Genomic DNA, 27934 nt, shown 5'->3' on the forward strand with positions numbered 1-27934 from the left:
CAAGGGGTGGGGGGGAAATGGGAAAGATGCTCTATCAGAAAAAAACAATGACAGTAGCTAACAGTTATCAAGTGCTTTTTGTGTCAGACATTGTACTCAGTGCTTTACAAATATTTCATTCCATCCTCTCAGACTTCTCATCAGGGGTTTTTTATTATTCATGCTGTAGAAAATAAAGCTGAGCCTTATTTAAGTTTTGTAACTTGTCCAGGATTGCACTTATTGTTTAATATGCTGTTGCACTTTGATGAGGAAGATATAGAAGGCTCAAAGGCGTCAGGGAGTAATGTGCATACAAGTGATAAAAGAAATGTTCTAGAAGATGAGAGAAAATGATATTGAAGATCAGATTTCACAGAGAGCAGCCTAACCCAATGATGGAGCAGAAGGGACAACCAAACCATATGGACAATGACTTGGTAGTGTGCACCTATATTTAATAGGGGCAGGTTTAGATCTTAAAATACTGGATTTTAATGGAATGGGGGAACACCTGATGGTCCCATTTATCAGGATAAGGGACAGTAGAATGAAAGCTTCAGCTTGAATATAAGAGAATGTGCTCACTACAGACCTGCCACTGTTGTTAAATACTTCAAGGACTAAGAAATAATACAAATCATCCAGTTACTATTCAGCAGATATCTAAGACGGTGCTCAGTGCATGATTCATCTCCTCCATTCACCCATTAGTGTGGAGTCCTTAGATCTTGGGTAATTGAACCTAAATGACTATGAGAAATGAGATGCTTTATGAAATGGAAACTGAAATGAGAATTACTTGATCTTCTCTCAGAAACCTTCTCCTATATGACCCTCATTCCACATCCAGAAAAAAAAAAAAAATCCCCTCTCTCTTTGAATTTCTGGAGCTCTTTCTGTGCATACCTTGTGTTATAATTTTACATTTTTATACAGTTCTTCTATAATACTATAGAAAACTGCAGCCCAGAGGCCAAATTTGGCCTGCTGCCTGTTTTTGTATGTCCCACAAGAAAAAGATGTGTTTTACATTTTAAATGGTTGAAAAAAATCAAAGAAGAATAATATTTTAATAACATAAAATTCAAATTTCAGTGTTCATAAATGGGGATTTATTTGTACTAGCCCCACTCATTCTTTTATGTGTTGTCTATGGCTTTTAGTGCTGCAATGGCAGAGTAGCTGTGAAGGACTGTATGGCCCCAAAAGCCTAAAGCATTTGTAATCCGGCCAGTTACAGAAAGTTTCCCAACTCCTGCCCTAGAAGAATAAAAATTTCCAGAGGCAGTGGCCATATCTAAAGACAACTTTGGTACCCCACAATGCCTATAGCAGTGTCTTTAACAAAGCTGATGCCCACAAAATGATCATCTGTGACTTTATTTTAGAAAAGGCTAAGAATAAAGTTGTTCATATGAGAGGGAAAATTTGACCACTATGGCCTTGTAATTGATACTGCATGAAATGCTGAACAGTGGCATCCATAGCTAATGGGTCACATTATCCTAGACCCCAAATGGGCTTTTAACCTTCACCATTCCCACACCCCTTACTCCTGCCTTTCCTCCTCTGCTCTCTCAGCAATGGGCACCTCCTATTGTTTCACAGGGAAAACAGGTGCCAATGGAAGCCCTTCAACTCCTGATCACTAACTCCCAAATACAAATGAACCAAATGAGAATTAACAGACTCAATGGAGAGACAAAGGGACAGAAAGAGGGCATCATTCTGAGGTTCTCAAAAAAAGTGAGAAGACCCACGATTATTATTAATAGTATATTATATATATAACTATTATAATAATAATAAATTATTTCTCCTCCATCTCCTACATATGCCTTGTTTAATCATTTCTTCCCTCTTTTACCTTTTTTAGGTTTATTGTTAGAGGTGAGATACACTCACAGATGATACTAGCTTACTATATTTACAAAAGTTGAGTAGGGCCTCGTGGGTGTGTGTTGGGGTGGGGGGTATATAAGAAGGCTCATAATACGGAGACTTGTAAGTAACATCTGCACAGCAGACTGACCTATCTCGATAACCCAAACTCCACATCAAAGCTGCATTTATCTTTCATTGATCGCCTAAGGAAAGTGCTTTTCTTATACTGACTATATCTTTGATATCTTACACATTTATCTCATGGTTCATTTGCTTACTTTATTTCTAAAGTTTCAGAGAAAAAGTTCGTTGAATTTTCAGAATTTGAGAATTTTTGCCTTTGAATGAATGCCCACGTATACACAATAAATTAGCAGTAACTGGATCTCAGATCTTCCTTAGCCAATAATGTCATTGTGTACAAACAATCCTTGGTTATAACCTCTTCAGGGTAAAACAAGAATTTTAGTTGATATTTCTCCACCTAATTATTTCCATTACTCAAGATAGTCTTTATATCCACATGTAGTGAATGTAGCACAAATAAATATCTTCATCAGCCTTGATAGCAACATTCTTCTCAGAATAGTGACTCACACAGTTACCGAATATGGCTACATATACCACACATTTTAAGTGAGTCTTCAAATTAAAAATGATTTTGTTCCCAGTGGAAACATGATAACCTTTTACAAAGTGTGGATGAATAAAAAATTGTGTTCCAAGGTAAGATTCATGAATAGGTCCATAATTACAAACAATGTGACAAATAAAAAGAGTAAATGGTATTGTCTTCAATTACTACCAGGCCATATGAAAGAAAATTGAATAAGGGTGAGAAGTTCTTTTTTTTCTCTCTCTTTTTTAGAATTTATTATTTTTTATTTAAATTCAATTAACATACAGTGTATTATTAGTTTCAGAGGTAGAGTTCAGTGATTCATCAGTCTTATATAATACTCAATGCTCATTACATCACATTCCCTACTTAAAGCCCATCACCCAGTTGCCCCATCCACCCATCCCTGTCCCCTCCAGCAACCCTCAGTTTGTTTCCTATGATTAAGAGTCTCTTATGGTTTGCCAAAAGTGAGAAGTTCTATTATAGCTGTTCAACTCCACTGACCATGCCGCTGTGATATAAAAATATATCCACACCCTATACCCCAACCCAACCTCCAGCCTCCTGCCCAGCATCACATGTGTCGTCATCTCCTTCCTGGTTGCCAGGGCAATGCAGGTGATCCCTGCCGTATCTGAGTTAAGTGGGAGAAAACACAGGCAAAGCTCCTTTCTCTAAGTGATGCTCAGGATTCATCAAGTTGCCAGTTTTGAAGTTATTCCAGAAAATTGCCCTAATAGTTTCTGCCAGGCCCCCTTTACCTCCTTATTCCTTACACTATAAATCATGGGGTTCAGCATGGGTGTCAACACAGCATAGAAGAGAGAGATCAACTTCTCCTGAAGAACAGAGGGGCTGGAGTGGGGCTGGATATAAGTGAAAATGGCCATGCCATAGCACAGGACAACCACTGTGAGGTGAGAGGCACAGGTGTGGAAGGCTTTCTTTCTTCCCTCTGTGGACCGGATCTTTAGGATGGTGGAGATGATCTGGATGTAGGACAGGAGAACCAGGCAGAAAGGTGTCATCAGCAGAACAATGCTAGAAACCATGATTATGATCTTGTTGGAGGAGGTGTCCACACAGGCTAGTCTGACCACAGCTAAAATTTCACATGATATGTGATCAATATACTTGTTTTTGCACATGGGCAGCTGAAAGGTGATGGCAGTATGGATGAGAGAGTTGATAGAACCACTGACCCAGGATGTGATGGCCAACCTAGTACAAAGGCCTCCATGCATGATGACCGAGTATCGCAGGGGGTTACACACAGCCACATAGCGGTCATAGGCCATCACTGCCAGTAGAACAAACTCAATCCCACCCCAGCCCAGGGAGAAAAATAACTGGGCTGCACAGCTCACAAATGGGACTGCTTTATGTGCTGCAAGAAGATGCACCAACATCTGAGGAATGATGCTTGTGGCATAAGAGACATCAACGAGGGAGAGGTTGGTGAGAAAGAAGTACATGGGAGTGTGGAGTCGGCTGTCCAGTCTGATGAGGAGAATGATGAGGAAGTTCCCCAGCACTGTCACCATGTACATAACTAAGAACAGGACAAAGAGGAAGACCTGCATGTCCCAGTCACTGGACAGGCCAAGGAGAATAAATTCTCTCACCCAAGTCTCGTTATCTGTTCCCATTTAAAAATGTGAGAATCATTAATCTGCAAAGAGTCAGAGATAACAGAAGATGTTGAAACAAAGAGCCATTTATAGATAATGCAGTGCAATTCTAGGAGCTCACATCTTTACCAGTTTACCTCAGATTCCAGGGCAAGGAGAGTTTGGTAAGTGATAATGGTAGGTAAAATGATAAACAATGAAGACGACTTGGTTGGAAAGTTTTTAAAAGCCACCTTACATATGTCAACTAGACCCATCATAATGAAAAGGGGAAATATATTACAAAAGGAAATATTGGAAAGGGTCAGGTCCTTGTGGAAAGAACTGGAATCAGAGAACCTAAGTTTCGAAAATGATTTTATTTATTATTTATTTACAGCTATGTGATTTGGGCTAGGTGACAAGCTTTATATAGAAAACAGAGGAATATCATCTAATTCACAAGTACATTTAAGCTCACCTGCAGATAACTTACAGGGAAAGTACTTGTGAACCAATAATGGCAGTAATACTATAGTAGTAGGGGTATTAGTAACATGACCTCTGCCTTGGGGTAGATAAGGTAGCAAACATGATTTTCTTCATGCACTCCCTCCACAAATTAGAACATAAATAAAACTGGAGGCAATCTTCCCGAGGACTAAGGGTTTAGGAATGGGTGGGAGGCTTTGAAGACTTTTTGGGTTTTGATTGCCTTTGATCCACTTGGCGTCTGGTCTCTCAGCCTTCAGTGGGATCATAAAGGGAAAGGTATTGGAATGGTATCTTGTTCTTATTTTTCTCAATTTACTACTATTAATAATCTACCCTTTGTATATGAGCTCAAAAGAAAGCAAAGAAGACTTGATACAAAAGAGGAAGAAAACACAAATGTTTAAGGGCCCTTCTTCATTGTCCAAGGCAGAGAAGAAAGTATGAATTCATGTAGATGTACACTGGAATGGAGTTTCCTCCTGTTTCTCCACTCAGGAAGTGCCTTTTCCATAGACCTAATTTGTTATTATATCTGTTTTGAACATTAAACAAGAATAATTAAAATTTAAAAGAATATTTGAATCACTGTCCTTTCACTAACTTTCCTTTCCTTGCAGTGTACAAAGTAAGGGGAAATAGGTGTTAAAGGCAGCAAGAGGGACTGAGGGCAGAAACAGAGCTACCTGCCAATCCCAGAACCCATACAGGCATCAGGTTAGGGTCATTGAGCAGAAAAATGAAGACTCTATGCTTCAACTCTCTTAGCTCTTAAACACTAAAACAGAACAAATCATTCCAGAAATGCCTTTCTCCTTTGTGATTCAAACACATATATTTTTATAAATTTCTTTAATTTCCTTCTCAAAACCTGATCTGTTCTTTCAACAGTTCTTCTTTCCTGCTGTATCATGATACTTCCACCACCACCCTTCACTTTGCTTTTCTTTAATCATGATTAGTCTGAGAAAATATTTACTTGCCTCAAAACCAGTGCTGATCAATCAGCACAGTTAAGAGTCGATCCTATTTAGCTTTGTTTGTGTTCTCTTCTATTGGTTACAACTTTGGCTACTTTACCTTTTTGCTAGGTACCAAATGCTTCTTTAGTGTACAATAAAATCTGGGAAAGGAGGTCAGCAAGATGGCAGAATAGGAGGCTCCTGACTTTCTCTCCTCTCATTGATGCACCAAATAAACACCTATATACAGATCGAATCCCTCTAAGAGAAATCCAAAAAGTAGTTGAGCAACTCCTACACACAGGATGATTGGGAAAATACCCCCATTGAAACAGGTTGAAGATGCTGAGACACACTAGTGACACAGTTCCCACAACCAGCACAACTGTAACTGGGAGAGAACCCACAACTCCCAGCTTCTCTCTGAGGATGAAGTAATTGGACCGCATATCCAGCACCCCAACTTTTATGGCTGTCAACTGAGGGAATGACTCCATAGCTCTCTGGCCCAACAGGGCTCAGCATTCAAGAATGTTGAACCCCCCGGTCCACAGAAAATAGACACTTCTCTTACATATACATTAAAATAAACTCAAAAATGAGTTAAAGACTAACCTGTAAGACATGAAAACTCTGAGAAGAAATCATGGGGAAAACATCCTTGACATTCGTCTAGGCAGTGATTTTTTTTTTTTATACTAACATCAAAAGCTCAAACAACAAAAGCAAAAATAAACAAGTGGAACTATATCAACTATAAGCTTTTTTGCAGCAAAGGAAATAATCAACAAAATGAAAGGGCAACCTAGGGATTGGGAGAAAACATTTGCAAACTATGTATCTGATAAAGGGTTAATACCCATACTATATAAAGAATGCATACAACTCAATAGCAAAAACAACAACCAGATTTTGAAAATTGGCAAAGCCCTGAACAGACATTTTTTTCAAAGACATACAGATGGCTAACAGGTATATGAAAAGATATGTCAGCAACACCAATCATCAGGGAATTACAAATCAAAACAATAATGAGATACCACCTCACACGTTAGGATGGCTATTATCAAAAAACAAACAAACAAGCAAAGAAACAAATGTTGGCAGGATGTAGAGAAAAGGGAACCCTTGTACATGTTTGTAAAATGTAAATTGGTGCAGCCAATATGGAAAATAGAATGGCATTTCCTAAAAAAATTGAAAATAGAACCCTCATGTGATCCAGCAATCCCACTTCTGGTATATACCCAAGGGAAATGAACTCAGTACCTTGAAGAGATATCTGCACTCCCATATTCATTGCAGCATTATTCAGAACAGCCAAGATATGGAAACAAATTAGTATCTGTTGAATGGATAAAGAAATTATGATATACATACATACAACGGAATGTTTTTCAGCCTTAAAAAAAAGGTCCTGCCATTTGCAACAACATGAATGAACCTGGAGGACATTATGCTAAATGAAATGAGCCAAATACAGAAAGAAAAAACCTACATGATCTCACTTATATGTGGAATCTAAAATGTCAAATACGTAGAACAAGAGAGTACAAGGGTAGTTACCAGGAGCAGAGGAAATGGGAAGATGTTGATTACGGGGTACAAAGTTATTTGTCTACTCAAAAACAAATAATCTATGCTGCCTACTCAGAACATCATATTAAACAATTATATACCCCTGTGATTCCTCCTTGGACAAGAGCACCATGAAGGAAGCAATTCCTCCTGTTTGTATTTTATGAATTGTGGTAGATGTAGGGTAATTACTTGGGCCATAACAAATAAAACACAATATGTGATATAATAGATATCATTAAAATAGTCCATGAAAAATTATCTCCTTAAAGCACTGTCAGTAATGCCTGAAATCCATTAGTGTTATATTGATCACTGTCCTTTTGGTGAAATGATTTAAAATGAAATAATATTTTAAAAATGAAATGATATTAAATGGGAGTTTTCTATGAAGTACCTAATCTTGTAAACTAGTGTACCAGCTTATATTGACCCTTAAAAATAAGTCATGTAAGAGTAGAAAATCCGGGACACCTGGGTGGCTCAGTCAGTTAAGCGTCTGCCTTTGGCTCTGGTCATGATCTCAGGGTCCTGAGATCAAGTCATGCATCAGGCAGAAGAATGAAATTGGACCATTCTATCATACACAAAGATAAACTCAAAATGGATGAAAGACCTAAATGTGAGACAGGAATCCATCAAGATCCTCTCCCTCTCCCTCTCTTTCCCACTTGCCCCTACCCATCAAATAAATAAATAAAATCTTTCTTAAAAAAAGAGTAGAAAATGGTAAGTTTCATGAATGACACAGAAGTTGCAGGAAAAGTTAGGTCTGGAGTGTGGAGAAAAACTTTTTTTATTTAAAATATTATCATTGTTGGGGACACCTGGGTGGCTCAGTCAGTTAAGAATCCAACTCTTGATTTTGGCTCAGGTCATGATCTCAAGGTCAGTATCCATGCTCAGCACGGAGTCAGCATGAGTTTCTCTCCCTCTACTCCTTCCCCCACTTTCTCTCTCTCTTTAAAATAAATAAATAAATCTTTAAAAGTAAATAAATAAACAAAAAATATTATCATTGTTGGACTCTAGCTAAAAGTAGCTTCATTTATCTTCTCATAATTTCCAGTAATTATTAGTTACTGCAGATATCAGGATAGAAATGTTCTTATCACTATGACAAAGAAATAAAAACAAAAAGTAGGTCGTTGCATTTCTATACACTAACAGTGTGACTGAAGAAAGAGAAATTAAGGAATCAATCCCATTTACAATTGCACAAAAAACCATAAGATACTTAGGAATAAACCTAACAAAAGAGGTAAAGGATCTATACTCTAGAAACTACAGAACACTTATGAAAGAAATTGAGGAAGGCACAAAGAGATGGAAAGACATTCCATGCTCATGGATTGGAATAATAAACATTGTTAAAATGTCTATGCTACCCAGAGCAATCTATACATTCAATGCAATCCCTATCAAAATATCATCGACATTTTTCACAGAGTTGGAACAAACAATCCTAAAATTTGTATGGAACCACAAAAGACCCTGAATAGCCAGGGGAATGTTGAAAAAGAAAGCCAAAGCTGGGGGCATCACAATGCCTGACTTCAAGCTCTATTACAAAGCTGTGATCACCAAGACAGCATGGTAATGACAGAAAAACAGACACATAGATCAATGGAACAGAATAGAGGGCCCAGAAATGGACCCTCAACTGTATGGTCAACTAATCTTCAACAAAGCAGGAAAGAATATCCAATGGAAAAAAGACAATCTCTTCAATAAATGCTGCTGGGAAAATTGGACAGTCACATGCAGAAGAATGAAATTGGACCATTCTATCATACACAAAGATAAACTCAAAATGGATGAAAGACCTAAATGTGAGACAGGAATCCATCAAGATCCTAGAGTAGAACACAGAGAGTAACCTCTTTGACATCGGCCCAGCAACTTCTTTCAAGACACATCTCTAAAGGCAAGGGAAACAAAAGCAAAAATGAACTATTGGGACTTCATCAAAATAAAAAGCTCTGCACGGCAAAGGAAATAATCAACAAAACTAAAAGGCAACCTATGGAATGGGATATTTGCAAATGACATAACAGATAAAGGGCTGGTATCCAAGATCTATAAAGAACTTATCAAACTCAACGTCCAAAAAACAAATAATCCAGTCAAGAAATGGGCAGAAGACATGAACAGACACTTCTCCAAAGAAGACATACAAATGGCCAACAGACACATGAAAAAAATGCTCCACATCACTTGCCATCAGGGAAATACAAATCAAAACCACAATGAGATACCACCTCACACCAGTCAGACTGGCTAAAATTAACAAGTCAGGGAACAACAAATGTTGGTGAGGATGTGGAGAAAAGGGAACCCTCTTGCACTGTTGGTGTGAATGCAAGCTGGTACAGCCACTCTAGAAAACAGTATGGAGGTTCCTCAAGAAGTTAAAAATAGAGCTACCCTAAGACCCAGCAATTGTGCTAGTAGGTATTTACCCCAAAGATACAGATGTAGTGAAAAGAAGGGGCACCTGCACCCCAGTAGCAGCAGTTCATAGCAGCAATGTCCACAACAGCCAAACTGTGGATGGAGCCAAGATATCCTTCAACAGATGAATGGGTAAAGAAGATGTGGTTCAGATATACAATGGAATATTACTCAGCCATCAGAAAGGATGAATACCTACCATTTACATCAAGATGGATGGAACTGGAGGGGATTATGCTAAGTGAAATAAGTCAATCAGAGAAATACAATTAACATATGGTTTCACTCATATGTGGAATATAAGGAATAATGCAGAGGATCATAGGGGAATGGAGGGAAACTGAACGGAAAGCAATCAGAGAGGGAGACAACCCATGAGAGACTCTTGACTCTGGGAAATAAACTGAGGGTTGTGGAAAGGGAGGTGGGCAGGGGGATGGGGTAAGTAGGTGATGGGCATTAAGGAGGGTACATGATGTGATGAGCACTGGGTGTTATAAGCAATGAATTATTGAATACTACATCAAAAACTGAAGATGTACTATATGTTGGCTAATTGAATTTAAATTAAAAAAATAGGTGTTGAGGTTTCTCAAAAAAGCCTTCTTTTACATGACACAATACATCTAACTTAAAAGTTAAATTTTAGTCAATCATTATGATCTTTTTTTAAGTAAAGCAAATTCATCCATTGATCTTATGGAACTGTTACATTTTCTGTATTATAAAAATTGAAATTGTAAACAGATTAAAGGTTATTTTTCAACCTATTCTATCTTCATAAATTGAACCACAATTATTTTTCCTGTTGTTTTAATCTCCTACAACATGATAACACCTTCAGATAAAAGTATATGGCACCTGAAGAAGATGAAGAGGGAAAATTCAGACAACGGCTCGTGCTGATGTTAAAATCAAGACTGGCCTTTATCGCCATGGGGTAGATAAAATTTAGCCTTAGCTTATTCCTGACTCCCTCTATCTGAGTCTGCCTTCTAACCCTTCATCTATGGACAAATACTTTCATGCCATCTCTAACTTCCTATACCAAGGTCTGCTCTCCAGTAAAGTAGTCCATGCTCTAAAATTGCCCTTTCCTCTCCCATCTTAAGAAGAATATCAGCAAAATCAAGATCTTAAGTCAAGTTAAATATATATTTTTAAATATTTCATTTATTCATTTGACAGAAAGAGAGTGTGCACAAGCAGGAGTGGTGGCAGGCAGAGGGGGAGGGAGAACAGGCTCTCTCACAAGCAAGGAGCCCAATGTGGGACTTGATCTCAGGACCCCAGATCATGACCTGAGTCTAAGGCAGACACTCAACCAACTGAGACACCCAGTTGCCCCAAGTTAAATATATTTCTAATGGTAAATTCTCAGGCAGTGATTTTTAGTGATATTTGTTGTAAACATCTGATATTTTGGAGTCTTAAAAATGAGGCATCTCCCAGCTATCATAGTATACTTAAATTCTGACCAGTGGACCTCCCAGATGGGAGCCCCTTTCATTCCAACCTCCCTATAGCTCTGCAGTATGCCTGAGAGAAAGGGTATTGCCCCAAGCAGCAATTCTCAACATAAAGTACCATTTTAGCCTTTACCACATCCTCCCCATATTCCTGCTCTAACAATATGATACAACCTTGAGGAATTACAAGGAACTGCTCCTCAAGAACAAGATGAGTAACCTGACCCATACTATAGACAAATAAACCAAGTATGATGGAATTTTTCATGTGTTGGTACACACAGACAGGATCATCACTTGTGATTCTCTAGAGATGTCTTCAGGTGCTGCTGTCCACATTTATTAATCAATTTTTAGTTGCATTTAGTTTCCATTGCTACTTTATGAGCCAACACTCCAAAATTCTAAATTTTCCTTTGCAAGGAAGGAAGTATCCAGGGCTTGACACATGGGTGTATTTACCTATTCAACATTCATTGCCACATTTAATATCCTACGCCAGTGAATGTGTTATCCATTTAAATGTTACCCATTTAAATACATTTAAATTAAATCCATCAAATAATATTTTCCATTTCTATTGACTGATGGCTTCATAAATTATCTTCTCCCTTTCCCCCATATCATGAAGAGAAAAGTATTTACTTGAAAAGACTCAGGAGGAATGCACACTATAGAAGGATTCTTCAGTATCTAAACTTCCAGAATTATATTTCAGAATAATTACCCCTTCCACTATTCATGCCAATTCAAAGAGTTCATGGATGGACAAAACCTTGGATCAGCCTCAAAAATCCAGTTTGAAACACAGTTGAGGTTTATAGGTGAGCCCCTTCTTTGTATTTTCCCCCATTCATTATAGAAATGATGCTTTATGGCTAAGAGATAAAATGCCAAAACCTTTTTCTCCCCTGAAAGTTTGTGCATCATCTTTTCTAACACTCCGTTGAGTCATAATCATATTTGGCCTTCTCATTGGAGTCCTCTACAGTCTTAGCAAAGACCGATTACAATTCTTGAATTCAGAAGCAGAGCACATGAAGGTAAGTCCCACAACCTACAGATATGCTTTCTTTCATGCTGGTCAAAATAAACCAGACCACACTTTTACACAATTGAGTTGTCGATAGAAATGTCACTTTTATTTAAAGAGTCCTCTAAACTGTGGCTGAGTATTTAGTTGTTGCATACACTGACTCTATCATCATGGACAGGCATATTTGCATCATCTTAATATCTGGAAACAAAAGATCCCAGGGCCACTTGGGAAGGTGATGTTTTAAAGATCATTTTTAATCCTGAGAGGGCAATTAATTTTTCTTCTTGGATTCTTGTTATCTGTTTCATATCTGGATTTTGTTAACTGACTCTTTACATATACTGAATCCAGTTATTGAGGACCCAGTTTCTCCAACATGTGCAATCCTGAAATTTACTTTTTGTGATATATTTTATCATAATTTCATTCTATAAATGCTCAGCTTCTTTATATGTCTTGTGCTTTGTAGGAAGATTAGCCCAGTATAATTCCCTCAAAAAACTACGTCTCCACAGTACAATTTCTCCAGCCCATTCTAGAGGAACCAACCCTGAAGTGAGAGTCAGGAGAACTTATTTCTAGTCCCAGCTCATATTCTTGCATGTATATGAATTTGAGCAATCCCATTTAATCACTTTACACTTTAAATCTCTACCGTAGAAAGGAAAATTCAAATACTTTGTATATATACCCTTAGAGAAATAACTGAGAAAAGATATTTTAAAGCAATTGACAATTTATTTTGTCTGGAAATATAATATACTCTTACTTCATGTTCAAGAATATCAAAACCTAACTAATCATTTCACAGATCTGGGCTTGTTTCCTAACTGCTTTCCCCCAAAAGATGCAGAATTCATCCGTAGGAACTCCACTTTTTAATTATTAATCAGGTGCTTCCTCCCATTTCCCGCCATTGTACTTTTTCTCCCTCTGTCAGTACATAAGTTGGGAATTAAGAACCCTTAGAACAGAAACGTACCTGAGCCCCCAGCTTCATGAAGGCAGAATCACTTTAGGGCATTTGCCATAATATTCAGGGTGAAAAGACTGTAGCATCTGTAGGTCACATTCCTGATTCAAACTCCCTAACAAGTCAGTTAACAAGTCAGATTGGTTCTAGTTCAGCCCCTCTAGACACCTCTGTGTACACCCACCCTCTGTTGGTGCCTCCATCAGAGCTCTCAAACAATGATTAGTGCCTAACAAACAGATGCATCTACTTCAGCCTAATTTTATGTTGGTTTCTAAAGAATGCTTCCCTCTAACAAAGTCATGGACCAGAGAAATGAGTCCTAGACTCCTCGGGCTAAGAGCTCATCAGGGACTAGTTTAGATGTGAGGTAAACAGCTACTAGAAAGTTCACAGGTGCCCCACAATTGGCTCCCATGCAAACCTAGTGAGGAGCAGCAGTGTCTGAATTAGCAATGTGGGGCGGACAGATTCCCCTCAGGAACTTTATGCAATAGAGTGTTCATCACCGTCACCACTCCAAGTTCTCAAGGGCAGGGCATCCATGCTGCCCTTCTTCTCCCTGTGAAGCCTGTTCTTCCCCATACTCCTCAACCACAGCAACCCCCTGAAGCCTAGGGTCATTCTAAAAAGCCAGAGATACTAGTTTTCTGAGGTTTTATAATATTCTGTAGCCCAAACCTGATATTTAGCACTCATGCCCCTATTTTGCTGAGCAGTGACTAGGTCTGCAATCAAACCTGGTGAGAAAAAAATAAAAAAGTTGTCCCCTTAAGCTCCAAGATAACCTCATCTCTCCTTCTGAACTCAGGAGCATTGTACCTAACTCCCCTGACAAATGTGCAAAGACCCACTGGACCTTCTTCGAGTTTTGCAAAGATGGATGCACACCTGAGTAGATCTTTCATGGTACTTTCCTAGATTTAAAAATAGTAACATCACATAATATACTTAACACTCCAAATAATATCCCAAAAGGGGGATGTAGAAAATCTTAAGCTCTACATGGGGGCAAAAAGGAAAGGAAAAAGGTCATTGAAATTCTCAACAAAGAAGTACAGAAGTGTTAGCTTTCTATACCTTTCCAAATCTTTAATTTTTATGAATAGAGTAAATGCAAAATTCACAGAATGCAGTCACATTACATCTCTTGATATATTCTTCAGGCATCATGAACCCTGTAAGTGAATCATTTGTCCATTCATCTCCAGGTCCAATATCCAGTCACTCTTAGCACTACCATTTACATACCCACACACTTACCCACTGTATATAGCCATCTCCATACTCACTCAGCCACCTGCTTATCTGCTCAGCCAACCATGTATGCATCCCCTCATCATCCACGTGCCACCTCATCTATTCCCCTAATGTCCAAAAATTACCCCCACATCTTCTGTTCTCACCAATGTATCATCCTGCTTGTCCCTTCATTCATTCTGCCATGTTCCTATAACATTTGATACCACAGCACCCAGTGACTTTGACAATGTTTCTGTGATAGTCCAAGCAATAGAAAGAGAAAGTAAAGATGCTTCTCATTCCTCACCTGAATTTCTGAACTCCTCTAGATTGACAGAATTGATTGGATACTTTCTCTGAGGAAAGGTGGAAAAATTCCATGGCTATGAGTGCTGTAGTCACAGTATCCAACTGCTGTTTTTCTCCACTCATCTGCAGACAACAAAAAAGGAAACTCCCAAATTCCAAGCTTTGGTAAGGACCCCACAGCAAACTCAGTCACTTCTGCTCCAGACCTGGGGAGCCTTTCTTTTCATTCAACCTCCATCACTCAGTAAGTTATATCAACTTTTACTGGAAACGTTGTCACATGGATCTTTTCTTTCCATTATTAAAACTGCTGACTGCTATTATTTTAGCATTCATACCAAAGTGCTAAGTAATTCAGTTCATTTCAGTGCATGATAGGCTTCATTCTACCTAAACTTATTGAATCAGATATGTTGCAGAGAGTCCAGAAAACTATTTTCATGAGCCTTTCAGGTGTTTCTGATAGAATACATTTGAGAATTCCTGGAACAATTCATTCTGTAAACCACTGTCACATTAATTTTTCATTACAACACTTTATTCTACCATTATTCACTTCACAAATATTTGATCTTAATGATTCTAATGCCATATCTCAACTAACTGTGAGAAAAGAAGTTCAAATTCAACCACAATCTCAGTTTTCCCTGTTTGTCTCCCCTGTGAGCCCCTACCTATCCTACAATTCCTGCTGTTCCCCAAATAGGAAATGCTCTCTTCTGACCAAGAAGGTCATCTCATGGGTGTCAGCCTATGAATTGGAATACATTCTTCAAGAAACACTTGTGATGAACACAATAATATTACTACCTATGTGTAGGCTTGGTTTGCAAGAAGAACACAAATATTTGCTCCAAATACTGCATCTAATTTGGGTATGCTGCTTCCAGATAAGTAATTTGTTGACTTAAAATTCCTTGGCCTGAAGAGCTTTATTTGTCATTGTTATACTAGTACTTAGCTGAAAATTAGCATCTTTTTCCCTCTTTTACTTTGTCTGTAAAATACACTTTAAAGAATAATTTAGTTACTTCTAGATTCCATTTAGGTTGTAGAAAGCTTAAATGAACATCACCTCAAACATCAAACATCATCAAACAAGCAAAGAACATCAAACAAGAAAAGAGCAGATAATCTACAAAACCATAACTATTTTTAAATCATCAGAAAGCTGAGGTTGCAGGAAAACCAAATAAAATGAAATCTCAAGAATGATAGTTGCATCCAGAAAGAGGTGGGATGTGGGCTTTGCCTTACCTGGGCCAGAGTATGGGAGGAATGTGGGGCACCATGCAAGCCTGTAAGAATTGATTTATCAGATTGGTAAAAGCTGAATGGGGGAGTACTATGAGTATACAATGGCTAGGAGCCAGAGAAAAATAGAGGTAGTTCACACATATTCTTTAGATTTTCTCCACATACTTAGAGCAGTACTCATGAGAATTTTTGAGGGAGGTAGAAAACCAGAGAAAGTCTCTCTCCTTCATAGTGCAGGTCTAGGTGAAGGCAGCCACATCTGCCACAGAAAGATGAGGAACTCTCATCACCAAATCATCTCCATTATGGAACACAAGCCTGAAGCCACTGGGGAAGGGGAGCAAACCCTGTTTTCCCCCGAGACAGATAAAGGCTCATTCCTGAGGGAAGGGGGAACAGAAAAAAAACAAACAAACAAAAAACAAAACAAAACAAAAAATCACCTCTAGGTCTGGGGTTTCCATTGGCAGGGACCAATCTAGGTCAGTCTGTGAGCCATCTCCTAGAACCACAGAGGGGGAGGATCACTAAAAAATTCTGAAACAGGGCACCTGGGTGGCTCAGTTGGTTAAGCGACTGCCTTCGGCTCAGGTCATGATCCTGGAGTCCCTGGATCGAGTCCCACATCAGGCTCCCTGCTCGGCAGGGAGTCTGCTTCTCCCTCTGACCCTCCCCCCTCTCATGTGTTCTCTCTCATTCTCTCTCTCTCAAATAAATAAATAAAACCTTAAAAAAAAAAATTCTGAAACACAGGGACAAATGATGTGCCTAAGACTGAGAAAGAACCAGGACAAAAGGAATAAAGCCTCACCCTCCATCACCAGGCCAGCAGGAATTCTGGAACAAGTCAAAGCTGTTTCCATGGGGTAGAGGCAGTCTGTGGACAGACACACTCTCCACATGCAGTCTAATAGAAAGAGCCTAAAACTCAGGGTGGTTCAGTGACACTGGGAAAGGCCCTCCAACCACTGAACATCCCAAACTAAGAATAAGTCATGATAGAGAAAATTGAATTTGTTGGTGCACTGAGGATAACCATAGCAACATAAAACTCAAACCCAACACAATCCTGGCTGCACTGATTCCACACCACATACACACTACCTCACAGGGTAAACGGAAGAGATGTGTCCACTGCAAAGCATAATACTATTTATCTCATAGTCTTTTATCCTACACACACACGTCTGGGTTTAACCAAAATTAAAGATCAGAGAAAAATCAAGAAAAAATATGCTGTTACTGGGCCAAGCAATTGACAGAACAAGAATTAAGTATGACCTGCATATAGGAACCATCACACAGGGCTTTAAAATAACTCTCATTAAAACATTAAAGGATATAGTGGAAAAGATGGACAGTGTCATAAATGCATGAGGAATTTCAGTAGATAAATGAAAAATATATGGAAGAATCACATGGAAATACTAGACTGAAGAACACAACAACAAAGATGAAGATTGCTTATGGGTAAATTCAACAGAACTGAGAGAAAGTCAATGAGGATAAAGTTGATAGAAATAAGCAAAACTGAAGTACAAAGAGAAAAAATAATGATGATGATACAAAGAGAAGAGAGCATGAGATAATATCAAATAAGAGCTAACATACATGAAATTAAAATGTCTCACCAAAGAACTGCTAGAACTGATAAACAAATTCAGTAAAGTCACAGGATACAATTCAATCTACAGAAACCTGTTGCATTTCTACACCAGTAATGAAGCAGCAGAAAGAGAAATTAAGAAAACAATCCCATTTACAATTACACCAAAAATAATAAGATACTGAGGAATAAACTTAACTAAAGAGGGGAAAGACCTATACTCTGAAAACTATAAAATACCGATGAAAGAAACTGAAGATGACACACAAAGAAATGGACACTCCATGCTCGTGGATTAGAAGAATAAATAAATATTGTTAAAATGTCTATACTACCCAAAGCAATCTACACTTTTAATGCAATCCCTAAAAAAATACCAACAGCATTTTTCTTTTTTTTTTTTTTAAAGATTTTATTTATTTATTTGAGAGAGAGAATGAGATAGAGAGCATGAGAGGGGGGAGGGTCAGAGAGAGAAGCAGACTCCCTGCTGAGTAGGGAGCCTGACGTGGGACTCGATCCCGGGACTCCAGGATCATGACCCGAGCCGAAGGCAGTCGCTTAACCAACTGAGCCACCCAGGCGCCCCCAACAGCATTTTTCACAGAACTAGAACAAACAATCCTAAAAGTTGCATGGAACCAAAAAATACCCTGAATAGGCAAAGCAATCTTGAAAAAGCAAAGCAAAGCTGGAGGTATCACAATTCCAAACTTCAAGCTATATTACAAAGCTGCAATCATCAAGACAGTATAGTACTGGCACAAAAACAGACACATCGATCAATGGAACAGAATAGAAAACCCAGAAATTGACCCACAACTGTATGGTCAAGTAATATTTGACAAAGCAGGAAAGAACATCCAATGGAAAAGAGAGAGTCTCTTCAACAAATGGTGTTGGGAAAACTGGACAACTGCATGCAGAAGAATGAAACTGGACCACTTTCTTATGCCATACACAAAGATCAACTCAAAATGGATGAAAGACCTAAATCTGAAACAGGAAGTGATCAAAATCCTAGCGAAGACAGGCACTAACCTTTTTGACATCAGCCCTAGCAACTTCTTACTAGACACATCTCTGGAGGCAAAGGAAACAAAAGCAAAAATAAACTATTGGGACTTCATCAAGATAAAAAGCTTCTACAGAGAGAAGGAAATAATCAACAAAACTGAAAGACAACCAACAGAACGGGAGAAGATATTTGCAAATGACATATCTAATAAAGCGTTAGTATCTAAAATCTATAAAGAACTTATCAAACTCAACACCCAAAAATAATGAATAATCCAGTTAAGAAATGGGCAGAAAACATGAACAGACACTTGTCCAAAGAAGACATGCAGATAGCTAACAGACACCTGATAAGATGCTCAGCATCACTCAGCAACAGGGGAAATACAAATCAAAACCACAGTGAGATAACAACCTCATACCTGTCAGAATGATTAAAATTAACAACACAGGAAACAACAGATATTGGAGAGGATGTGGAGAAAAGGGAACCCTCTTACACTGTTGGTGGGAATGCAAATGGGTTCAGCCACTCTGAAAAACAGTAAGGACATTCCTCAAAAAGTTAAAAATAGAACTACCCTATGACCCAGCAATTGCTCTACTAGGTATTTACTCGAAGGATACAAAAATACAGATTCGAAGGGGCACATGCACCCTGATGCTTATAGCAGCATTATTAACACTAGCCAAAATATGGAACAAGCTCAGTGTCCATTGACTGATAAATGGATAAAGAAGATGTGGTATACATATACAAAGGAATATTTCGTTTCAAAAAAAAAAAGAAACCTTGCCATTTGCAATGATGTGGTTGGAGCTAGACTGCATTATGCTAAGCTAACTAAGTCAGAGAAAGACAAATACCAAATGATTTCACTCATATGTGGAATTTAAGAAACAAAATAAATGAACATAGGGTAAGAGAAAAAAAGAAAGAGAGGGAAAGAGGGATGCAAACCATAAGAGACTCAACTATAGAGAAGAAACTGAGGGTTGATGGAGGGAGGTGGGTGGGGGATGGGCTAAATGAGTGATGGGTATTAAGGAGGGCACTTGTTTGTTTTTTTCTGAACAAACAATAAGTTTATTTATTTTTGGTTTTTTGTTTTGTTTTCATTTCTATTTAAATTTAATTGATAACTAATTAATTAATTTCATTTCTTATTAAATTCAATTACTTAGTTTCAGAGGTTGAGTTCAGTAATTCATCAGTCTTATATAATACCCAGTGCTCCTTACATCACGTGCCTTCCTTAATGTCCATCACCCAGTTACCCCATCCTCCTGCTCCCTCCCCTCCAGCAACCCTCAGTTTGTTTCCTACGATTAAGAGTTTCTTATGGTTTATCCCCTCTCTGATTTCATCTTGTTTTATTTTTCCCTCCCTTCCCCTATGCTCCTGTTTTGTTTCTTAGAAGACATATATGAGTGAAATCAGATGATAATTGTGTTTCTCTGACTGATTTATTTCACTTAGCATAATACCCTCTAGTAAGGAGGGTACTTGTGATGAGCACTGGGTGTTATATTTCTACACCTGAAACCAATTTTACCACACATGTTAATTATTTAGAATTTAAATAAAAATTTGAAATAAAAAAAATTTTAACACTCATTCATGATAAAAACTGTCAGCAAACTAGGAAAAGAGAACTTCCTCAACCCTGATAAATGGCATCTTAAAAAACCTTTAACTGAGTTCATACTAAATGGTAAAAGATCAAATCCTTTCCCCTTACAATTGGGAATAAGGCAAAGATGCCCTTTTGTACCACTCTATTAACACTGTACTAAAGGTCCTTGCCAGTGCCTTTTATAAGGCAGCAGAAACAAAGGGCATTCAGATTGGAAAGGAAGAAAAAATGCTGTCTCTATGCACAGATGACAAAATTATCTAGGTAGAAAATCTAACTAGTCTACAAGAAAGCTACTATAACCAATGGGTTTAGCAAGTTCACTAGACATGATAGCAACACACAAAAATCAATTGTATTTGTAATTACAAGCAATAAAAATTGAAAACTGAAATTTGAAAGGCAGTGCTGTTTACAATAGTACATAAAAACATGAAAGAATTAGGTGCAAATCTAACAAAATACATGCTAGATCTGTATGCAGAAAACTAAAAAACACTGATGAAAGGAATGTAAGAACACCAATAAATGAAGAAATATTTACCATGTTCATGGAGTGAAAGGCAATATTTAAAAAATATATATTAATTCTCTTCCAAACTGATCTGTAGATACAAAGCAAAACTAATTTTTGTAGGAATTAATCTGACTCTAAAAGTTTGTGGGAAAACAAAGGATCTAGAATAACTGAAAAAATTTTGAAAAAGAAGAACAGAGTTGGACAATTTACACTACCAATTTCAAATCACAGTGTTAGATAAAAGGATCAAAGGAACAGAAGAGTCCATAAATACATACACCCATATATGGTCAATTATTTTTGGAAAAAGCACAAGGAAAATTTAATGGAGGCAAAAAAAAAAAAAAAAAAAACAGAATTTTCAACAAATTGTGATGGACAACTAGATATCCATATGCAAAAAAAGAAATTGGATCCAGACCTTCAATTAATTATACATACAAAAATTGACTCAAAATGGATCAGGGACTCAAATATTGACCAAAATCTTTGTGACCTTGGATTAGGCAGAGATTTCTGAGATAGGACACCAGAAACACAATCTATAATGAAACAAATGGATAAATCTGACTTCTTTAAAATTGGAACTTCTGCTTCTTGAAAGACTGTTAAGAGAATGAAAAGACAAGCCACAGACTGGGAAAAGATGCTTGCAAAACACATATCTTATAGAAGACTTGTATCTAGAATATTTAACCAATCCTCAAAACTAATTAGTAAGAAAATAAACAATGGGGGGGGGAGGAGCAAGATGGCAGAGAAGTAGGAGACCTAAATTTCGTCTGGTCCCAGGAATTCAGCTAGATAGGGATCAAACCATTCTGAAGACCTACAAACCCAAAAGGAGATCAAAGAAGAGAGTAGCAACAACTCTCTGAAGAGAAAAGCGACCACTTTCTGGAAGGTAGGATGTGTGGAGAAGTGAATCCGAGGCTATATTCGGGAGGACGGATGGCAGGGGACGGGGCCTTTGTTGGCCGCTACGGGCAAGTGATAGAGCCGAGGAGCACAAAATTGGAACTTTTAGAAGTCGGCTCCGCTGAGGGACGTCACTCCAGTGGCTAAGCGGGAGGTGGAAGCAGGAGGTGGAACCCTCACGGGACAGTGTGGTCTCAGGACCCTGGGGGTCACAGGAAGACCGGGGGTGCCTGAGTGCAGCAGAGGTCCCAGGTATTGGAGCGGGGGAAGCCAGCTGCAGAGATGGAGGCGAGGCGCGGGCTCTCAGCTCGGGGTTGCCATAAACCGTGATCCGCAGCACAGTCGGGCCCCTGCTCCTCCAGCAGGGACCCAACAAGCGGCAGATCCAGGGAGACTCACCTTCCTCCCCTGGGAGGAGAGGCGTGGGAGTGCACCGGGGGATCTGCTGGGTTTGGAGACTCCACACGGGGTCGGGTGCCAGAGATAGAAACGCTGGGTCACAGGCCGGGTGAGCACGGAGTGCGGCAGGAGACTGGGGAGACGGGAGTGACTGACTGCCTTTCTCTGGGGTCTCAATGAGGAGCGGGGCCCCGAGTTCTCGGCTCCTCCGGGGTGGAGATTGGGAGGCTGCCATTTTCACTCTCCACCTCCAAAGCTGTACGGAAAGCTCGCAGGGAACAAAAGCTCCCGAGAGCAAACCCAAGCAGATTACGTAGCCCAGACCGGCAAGGGCGGGGCAATTCCGCCTCCGACAAAGACATTTGGGAACCACGGCAACAGGCCCCTCCCCCAGAAGATCAGCAAGAACAGCCAGACAAGACCAAGTTTAGCGATCAATGAGAATGGCAGAACTCCAGCACTAGGGGAATACTGCACATAGAATCCATGGCTTTTTTACAATGATTCTTTAGTCTTTCAAAGTTAATCTTTTTTTAACTTTCTTTTTCTTTTCTTTTTTTAAATTTTTCTTTTTCCCTTTTTCAACAACATCTTATCAATGGCTTTTTTAAAAAATCTTTTTTATTTTTCATTCTTAGAGTCATATTCTATCCCTTCATAGTAGTTAACTTTATTTTTGGTATATATATAAGTTGTTCTCTCTTTAAAATTTTGGGATACAGTTTCTTCTAACAGACCAAGATATACCCTAAATCTCTAGTGTATGGCTTTGTTCTAGTCTCCTGCCTGATCACATTCTCTCCCTTTTTTTTTTCTTAAATCCTCTTCTTTCTTTTTCAACCAACTTCTTATCAATTCCTTTTATAAAATCTTTTATAATTTTCATCTTTATATTCATACTCCATCCCTTCATCATATTAACCCCTATTTTTGTACATATACAAGTTTTTCTTTCTTTAAAATTTTGGGAGGCACTTTCTTCTAACAGACCAAAATATGCCCAAAATCTAGTGTGTGGCACTGATCTATACACCAGCCTGATCATATATGATCATATTCTGTTTTTTGTTTTTGTTTTTATCTTTATCTTTTTCTTTTTCTTTTTTCTTTCTTTCCCTTTCTTTTCCCCCGGTTTCAGGTCTCTTCTGATTGTTTAGTGTATATTTTCTGGACACGTTGTTACCCTGTTAGCATTTTGTTCTCTCATTCACCTATTCTCCTCTGGACAAAATGACAAGATGGAAAAAATCACCTCAAAAAAAAAAGAACAAGAGGCAGTACCGACTGCCAGGGACCTAATCAATACGGACATTAGAAAGATGTCGGAACTAGAGTTCAGATGATAATTTTAAAGACTCTAGTTGGGCTTGAAAAAAGCATGGAAGATACTAGAGAAACCCTTTCTGGAGAAATAAAAGAACTAAAATCTAACCAAGTCAAAATCAAAAAGGCTATTAATGAGGTGCAGTCAAAAATGGAGGCTCTAACTGCTAGGATAAATGAGGCAGAAGACAGAATTAGTGATGTAGAAGACCAAATGATGGAAAATAAAGAGGCTGAGAAAAAAAGAGATAAACAACTACTGGATCATGAGGGCAGAATTCTTGAGATAAGTGATACCATGAGTTGAAACAATATTAGAATAATTGGGATCCCAGAAGAAGAAGAAAGAGAGAGAGGAGCAGAAGCTATATTGGAGCAAATTATAGCAGAGAACTTCCCTAATTTGGGGAAGTAAACAGGCATCAAAATGCAGGAGGCACAGAGAACCCCCTCAAAATCAATAAAAATAGGTCAACACCCTAACATCTAATAGTAAAACTTACAAGTCTCACAGACAAAGAGAAAATCCTGAAAGCAGCTTGGGAGAAGAGATATGTAACCTACAATGGTAGAAACATTAGATTGGCAACAGACCTATCCACAGAGACCAGGCAGGCCAGAAAGGACTGGCATGATATATTCAGAGCACTAAATGAAAAAATATGCAACCAAGAATACTATATCCAGCAAGGCTGTCATTGAAAATAGAAGGAGAGATAAAAAGTTTCCAGGACAAACAAAAACTAAAGGAATTTGCAAATACAAAACCAGCCCTACAAGAAATATTAAAAGGGGTCCTCTAAACAAAGAGAGAGCCTAAAAGTAACATAGACCAGAAAGGAACACAGACAATATACAGTAACAGTCACCTTACAGGCAATATAATGGCACTAAATTCCTATCTTTCAATAGTTACCCTGAATGTAAACGGGCTAAATGCCCCAATCAAAAGACACAGTCTATCAGATTGGATCAAAAAAACAAGACCCATCGATATGCTGTCTGCAAGAGACTTATTTTAGACCCAAGACACCCCCAGATTGAAAGTGAGGGCATGGAAAACCATTTACCATGCTAATGGACACCGAAAGAAAGCTGGGGTGGCAATCCTTATATCAAATTAGATTCTAAACCAAAGACTGTAATAAGAGGTGAGGAAGGACACTATATCATACTTAAAGGGTCTATGCAACAAGAAGATCTAACAATTGTAAATATCTATGCCCCTAACATGGGAGCAGCCAATTATGTAAGCCAATTAATAACAAAAGCAAAGAAACACATCGATGACAACCATACAATAATAGTGGGGGACTTTTACACCCCCCTCACTGAAATGGACAGATCATCTAAGAAAAAGATCAAAAAGGAAATAAAGACTTTAAATGACACACTGGACCAAATGGACTTCACAGATATATTCAGAACATTCCATCCCAAAGCAACAGAATACACATTCTTCTCTAGTGCCCATGGAACATTCTCCAGAATAGATCACATCCTAGGTCACAAATCAGGTCTCAACTGGTACCAAAAGACTGGGATGATTCCCTGCATATTTTCAGACCACAATGCTTTGAAACTAGAACTCAATCACAAGAGGAAAGTCGGAAAGAACTCAAATACATGGAGGTTAAAGAGCATCCTACTGAAGAATGAATGGGTCAACCAGGAAATTAAAGAAGAATTTAAAAAATTCATGGAAACCAATGAAAATGAAAACACAACTGTTCAAAATCTTTGGGAGGCAACAAAGGCAGTCCTAAGAGGAAAGTATATAGCAATACAAGCCTTTCTCAAGAAACAAGAAAGGTCTCAAATACACAACCTAACCCAACACCTAAAGGAGCTGGAGAAAGAACAGCAAATAAAGCCCAAACCCAGCAGGAGAAGAGAAATCATAAAGATCAGAGCAGAAATCAATGAAATAGGAACCAAAAGAACAGTAGAACAGATCAACGAGACTAGGAGCTGGTTCTTTGAAAGAATTAACAAGATTGATAAACCCCTGGCCAGACTTATTGAAAAGAAAAGAGAAATGACCCAAATCAACAAAATCATGAATGAAAGAGGAGAGATCACAACCAACACCAAAGAAATACAAACAATTATAAGAACACATTATGAACAACTCTATGCCAGCAAATTAGACAATCTGGAAGAAATGGATGCATTCCTAGAGATGTATCAACTACCAAAACTGAACCAGGAAGAAATAGAAAACCTGAACAGACCTATAACCACTAAGGAAATTGAAGCAGTCATCAAAAATCTCCCAACAAACAAAAGCCCAAGACCAGATGGCTTCCCAGGGGAATTCTAACAAACATTTCAAGAAGAATTAATACCTATTCTTCTGAAACTATTCCAAAAAATAGAAATGGAAGGAAAACTTCCAAACTCGTTTTATGAGGACACCATTACCTTGATCCCCAAACCAAAGACCCCATCAAAAAGGAGAATTACAGACCAATATCCTTGATGAACATGGATGCAAAAATTCTCACCAAAATACTAGCCAATATGATCCAACAGTACATTAAAAGGATTATTCACCACGACCAAGTGGGATTTATCCCTGGGCTGCAAGGTTGGTTCAACATCCGCAAATCAATCAATGTGATACAATACATTAATAAAAGAAAGAACAAGAACCATATGATCCTCTCAAGAGATGCAGAAAAAGCATTTGACAAAGTACAGCATCCTTTCTTGATCAAAACTCTTCAGAGTATAGGAGTAGAGGGCACATACCTCAATATCATAAAAGCCATCTATGAAAAACCTACAGCGAATATCATTCTCAATGGGGAAAAACTGAGAGCTTTCCCCCTAAGGTCAGGAACACGGCAGGGATGTCCACTATCACCACTGCTATTCAACATAGTACTAGAAGTCCTAGCCACAGCAATCAGACAACAAAAAGAAATAAAAGGCATCCAAATCGGCAAAGAAGAAGTCAAACTCTCACTCTTTGCAGATGATAGGATACTTTATGTGGAAAACCCAAAAGACTCCACCCCAAAACTGCTAGAACTCATACAGGAATTCAGTAAAGTGGCAGGATATAAAATCAATGCACAGAAGTCAGTGGCATTCCTATACACCAACAACAAGACAGAAGAAAGAGAAATTAAGGAGTCGATCTCATTTACAATTGCACCCAAAACCATAAGATACCTAGGAATAAATCTAACCAAAGAGGCAAAGAATCTGTACTCAGAAAACTGTAAAATACTCATGAGAGAAATTGAGGAAGACACAAAGAAATGGAAAAACGTTCCATGCTCATGGATTGGAAGAACAAATATTGTGAAGATGTCATTGCTACCTAGAGCAATCTACACATTCCATGCAATCCCTATCAAAATACCATCAATTTTTTTCAAAGAAATAGAACAAATAATCCTAAAATTTGTATGGAAACCGAAAAGACCCCGCATAGCCAGAGGAATGCTGAAAAAGAAAAGCAAAGCTGGCGGCATCACTATTCCGGACTTCAAGCTCTATTACAAAGCTGTCAGCATCAAGACAGTATGGTACTGGCACAAAAACAGACACATATTTCAATGGAACAGAATAGAGAGCCCAGAAATGGACCCTCAACTCTATGGTCAACTCATCTTCGACAAAGCAGGAAAGAATGTCCAATGGAAAAAAGACAGTCTCTTCAACAAACGGTATAGGGAAAATTGGACAGCCACATGCAGAAGAATGAAATTGGACCATTTCCTTACACCACACACAAAAATAGACTCCAAATGGTTGAAAGACCTCAGTGTGAGACAGGAGTCCATCCAAATCCTAAAGGAGAGCACAGGCAGCAACCTCTTTGACCTCAGCTGCAGCGATTTCTTCCTAGAAACATCGCCAAAGGCAAGGGAAGCAAGGGCAAAAATGAACTATTGGGACTTCATCAAGATAAAAAGCTTTTGTACAGCAAAGGAAACAGTCAACAAAACCAAATGACAACTGACAGAATGGGAGAAGATATTTGCAAATGACATATCAGATAAAGGGCTAGTATCCAAAATCTATAAAGAACTCATCAAACTCAACACCCAAAGAACAAAGAATCCAATCAAGAAATGGGTAAAAGACATGAACAGACATTTCTGCAAAGAAGACATCCAAATGGCCAAGAGACACATGAAAAAGTGCTCAACATCGCTCGGCATCAGGGAAATCCAAATCAAAACCTCAATGAGATACCACCTCACACCAGTCAGAATAGCTAAAATTAACAAGTCAGGAAACAACAGATGTTGGCGGGGATGCGGAGAAAGGGGAACCCTCCTACACTGTTGGTGGGAATGCAAGCTGGTGCAGCCACTCTGGAAAACAGTAGGGAGGGTCCTCAAAAAGTTGAAAATAGAGCTACCATACGATCCAGCAATTGCACTACTGGGTATGTACCCCAAAGATACAAATGTAGTGATCTGAAGGGATATGTGCACCCCGATGTTTATAGCAGCAATATCCACAATAGCCAAACTGGAAAGGGCCAAGATGTCCATCGACAGATGAATGGATAAAGGAGAAGTGGTATATATATACAATGGAATATTATGCAGCCATCAAAAGGAATGAAATCTTGCCATTTGCAACAACGTGGATGGAACTGGAGGGTATTATGCTGAG

General features: G+C 38.5%; 1 protein-coding gene across 1 annotated transcript; it reads right to left on the minus strand.

Moving 5' to 3' along the window:
• Positions 1-3159: 3159 nt before the first annotated feature.
• Positions 3160-4137, minus strand: LOC123835896 (olfactory receptor-like protein OLF3). Its single transcript, XM_045865082.2, has one exon. It carries the CDS (start codon positions 4135-4137, stop codon positions 3184-3186), a length of 954 nt encoding a protein of 317 aa, XP_045721038.2. The 3' UTR covers positions 3160-3183.
• Between the last annotated feature and the right edge of the window lie 23797 nt (positions 4138-27934).

Source organism: Mirounga angustirostris, unplaced genomic scaffold (genome assembly GCF_029215605.1).
Source record: "Mirounga angustirostris isolate CCGP_5_RB_7025 unplaced genomic scaffold, mMirAng1.0.hap1 SCAF_12, whole genome shotgun sequence".
Classification (NCBI taxonomy): Eukaryota; Metazoa; Chordata; class Mammalia; order Carnivora; family Phocidae; genus Mirounga; species Mirounga angustirostris.

Coding starts and splice junctions, on each gene's coding strand:
- LOC123835896 (XM_045865082.2), bottom strand. CDS start 4,137: ATGGGAACAGATAACGAGACTTGGGTGAGAGAATTTATTCTCCTTGGC.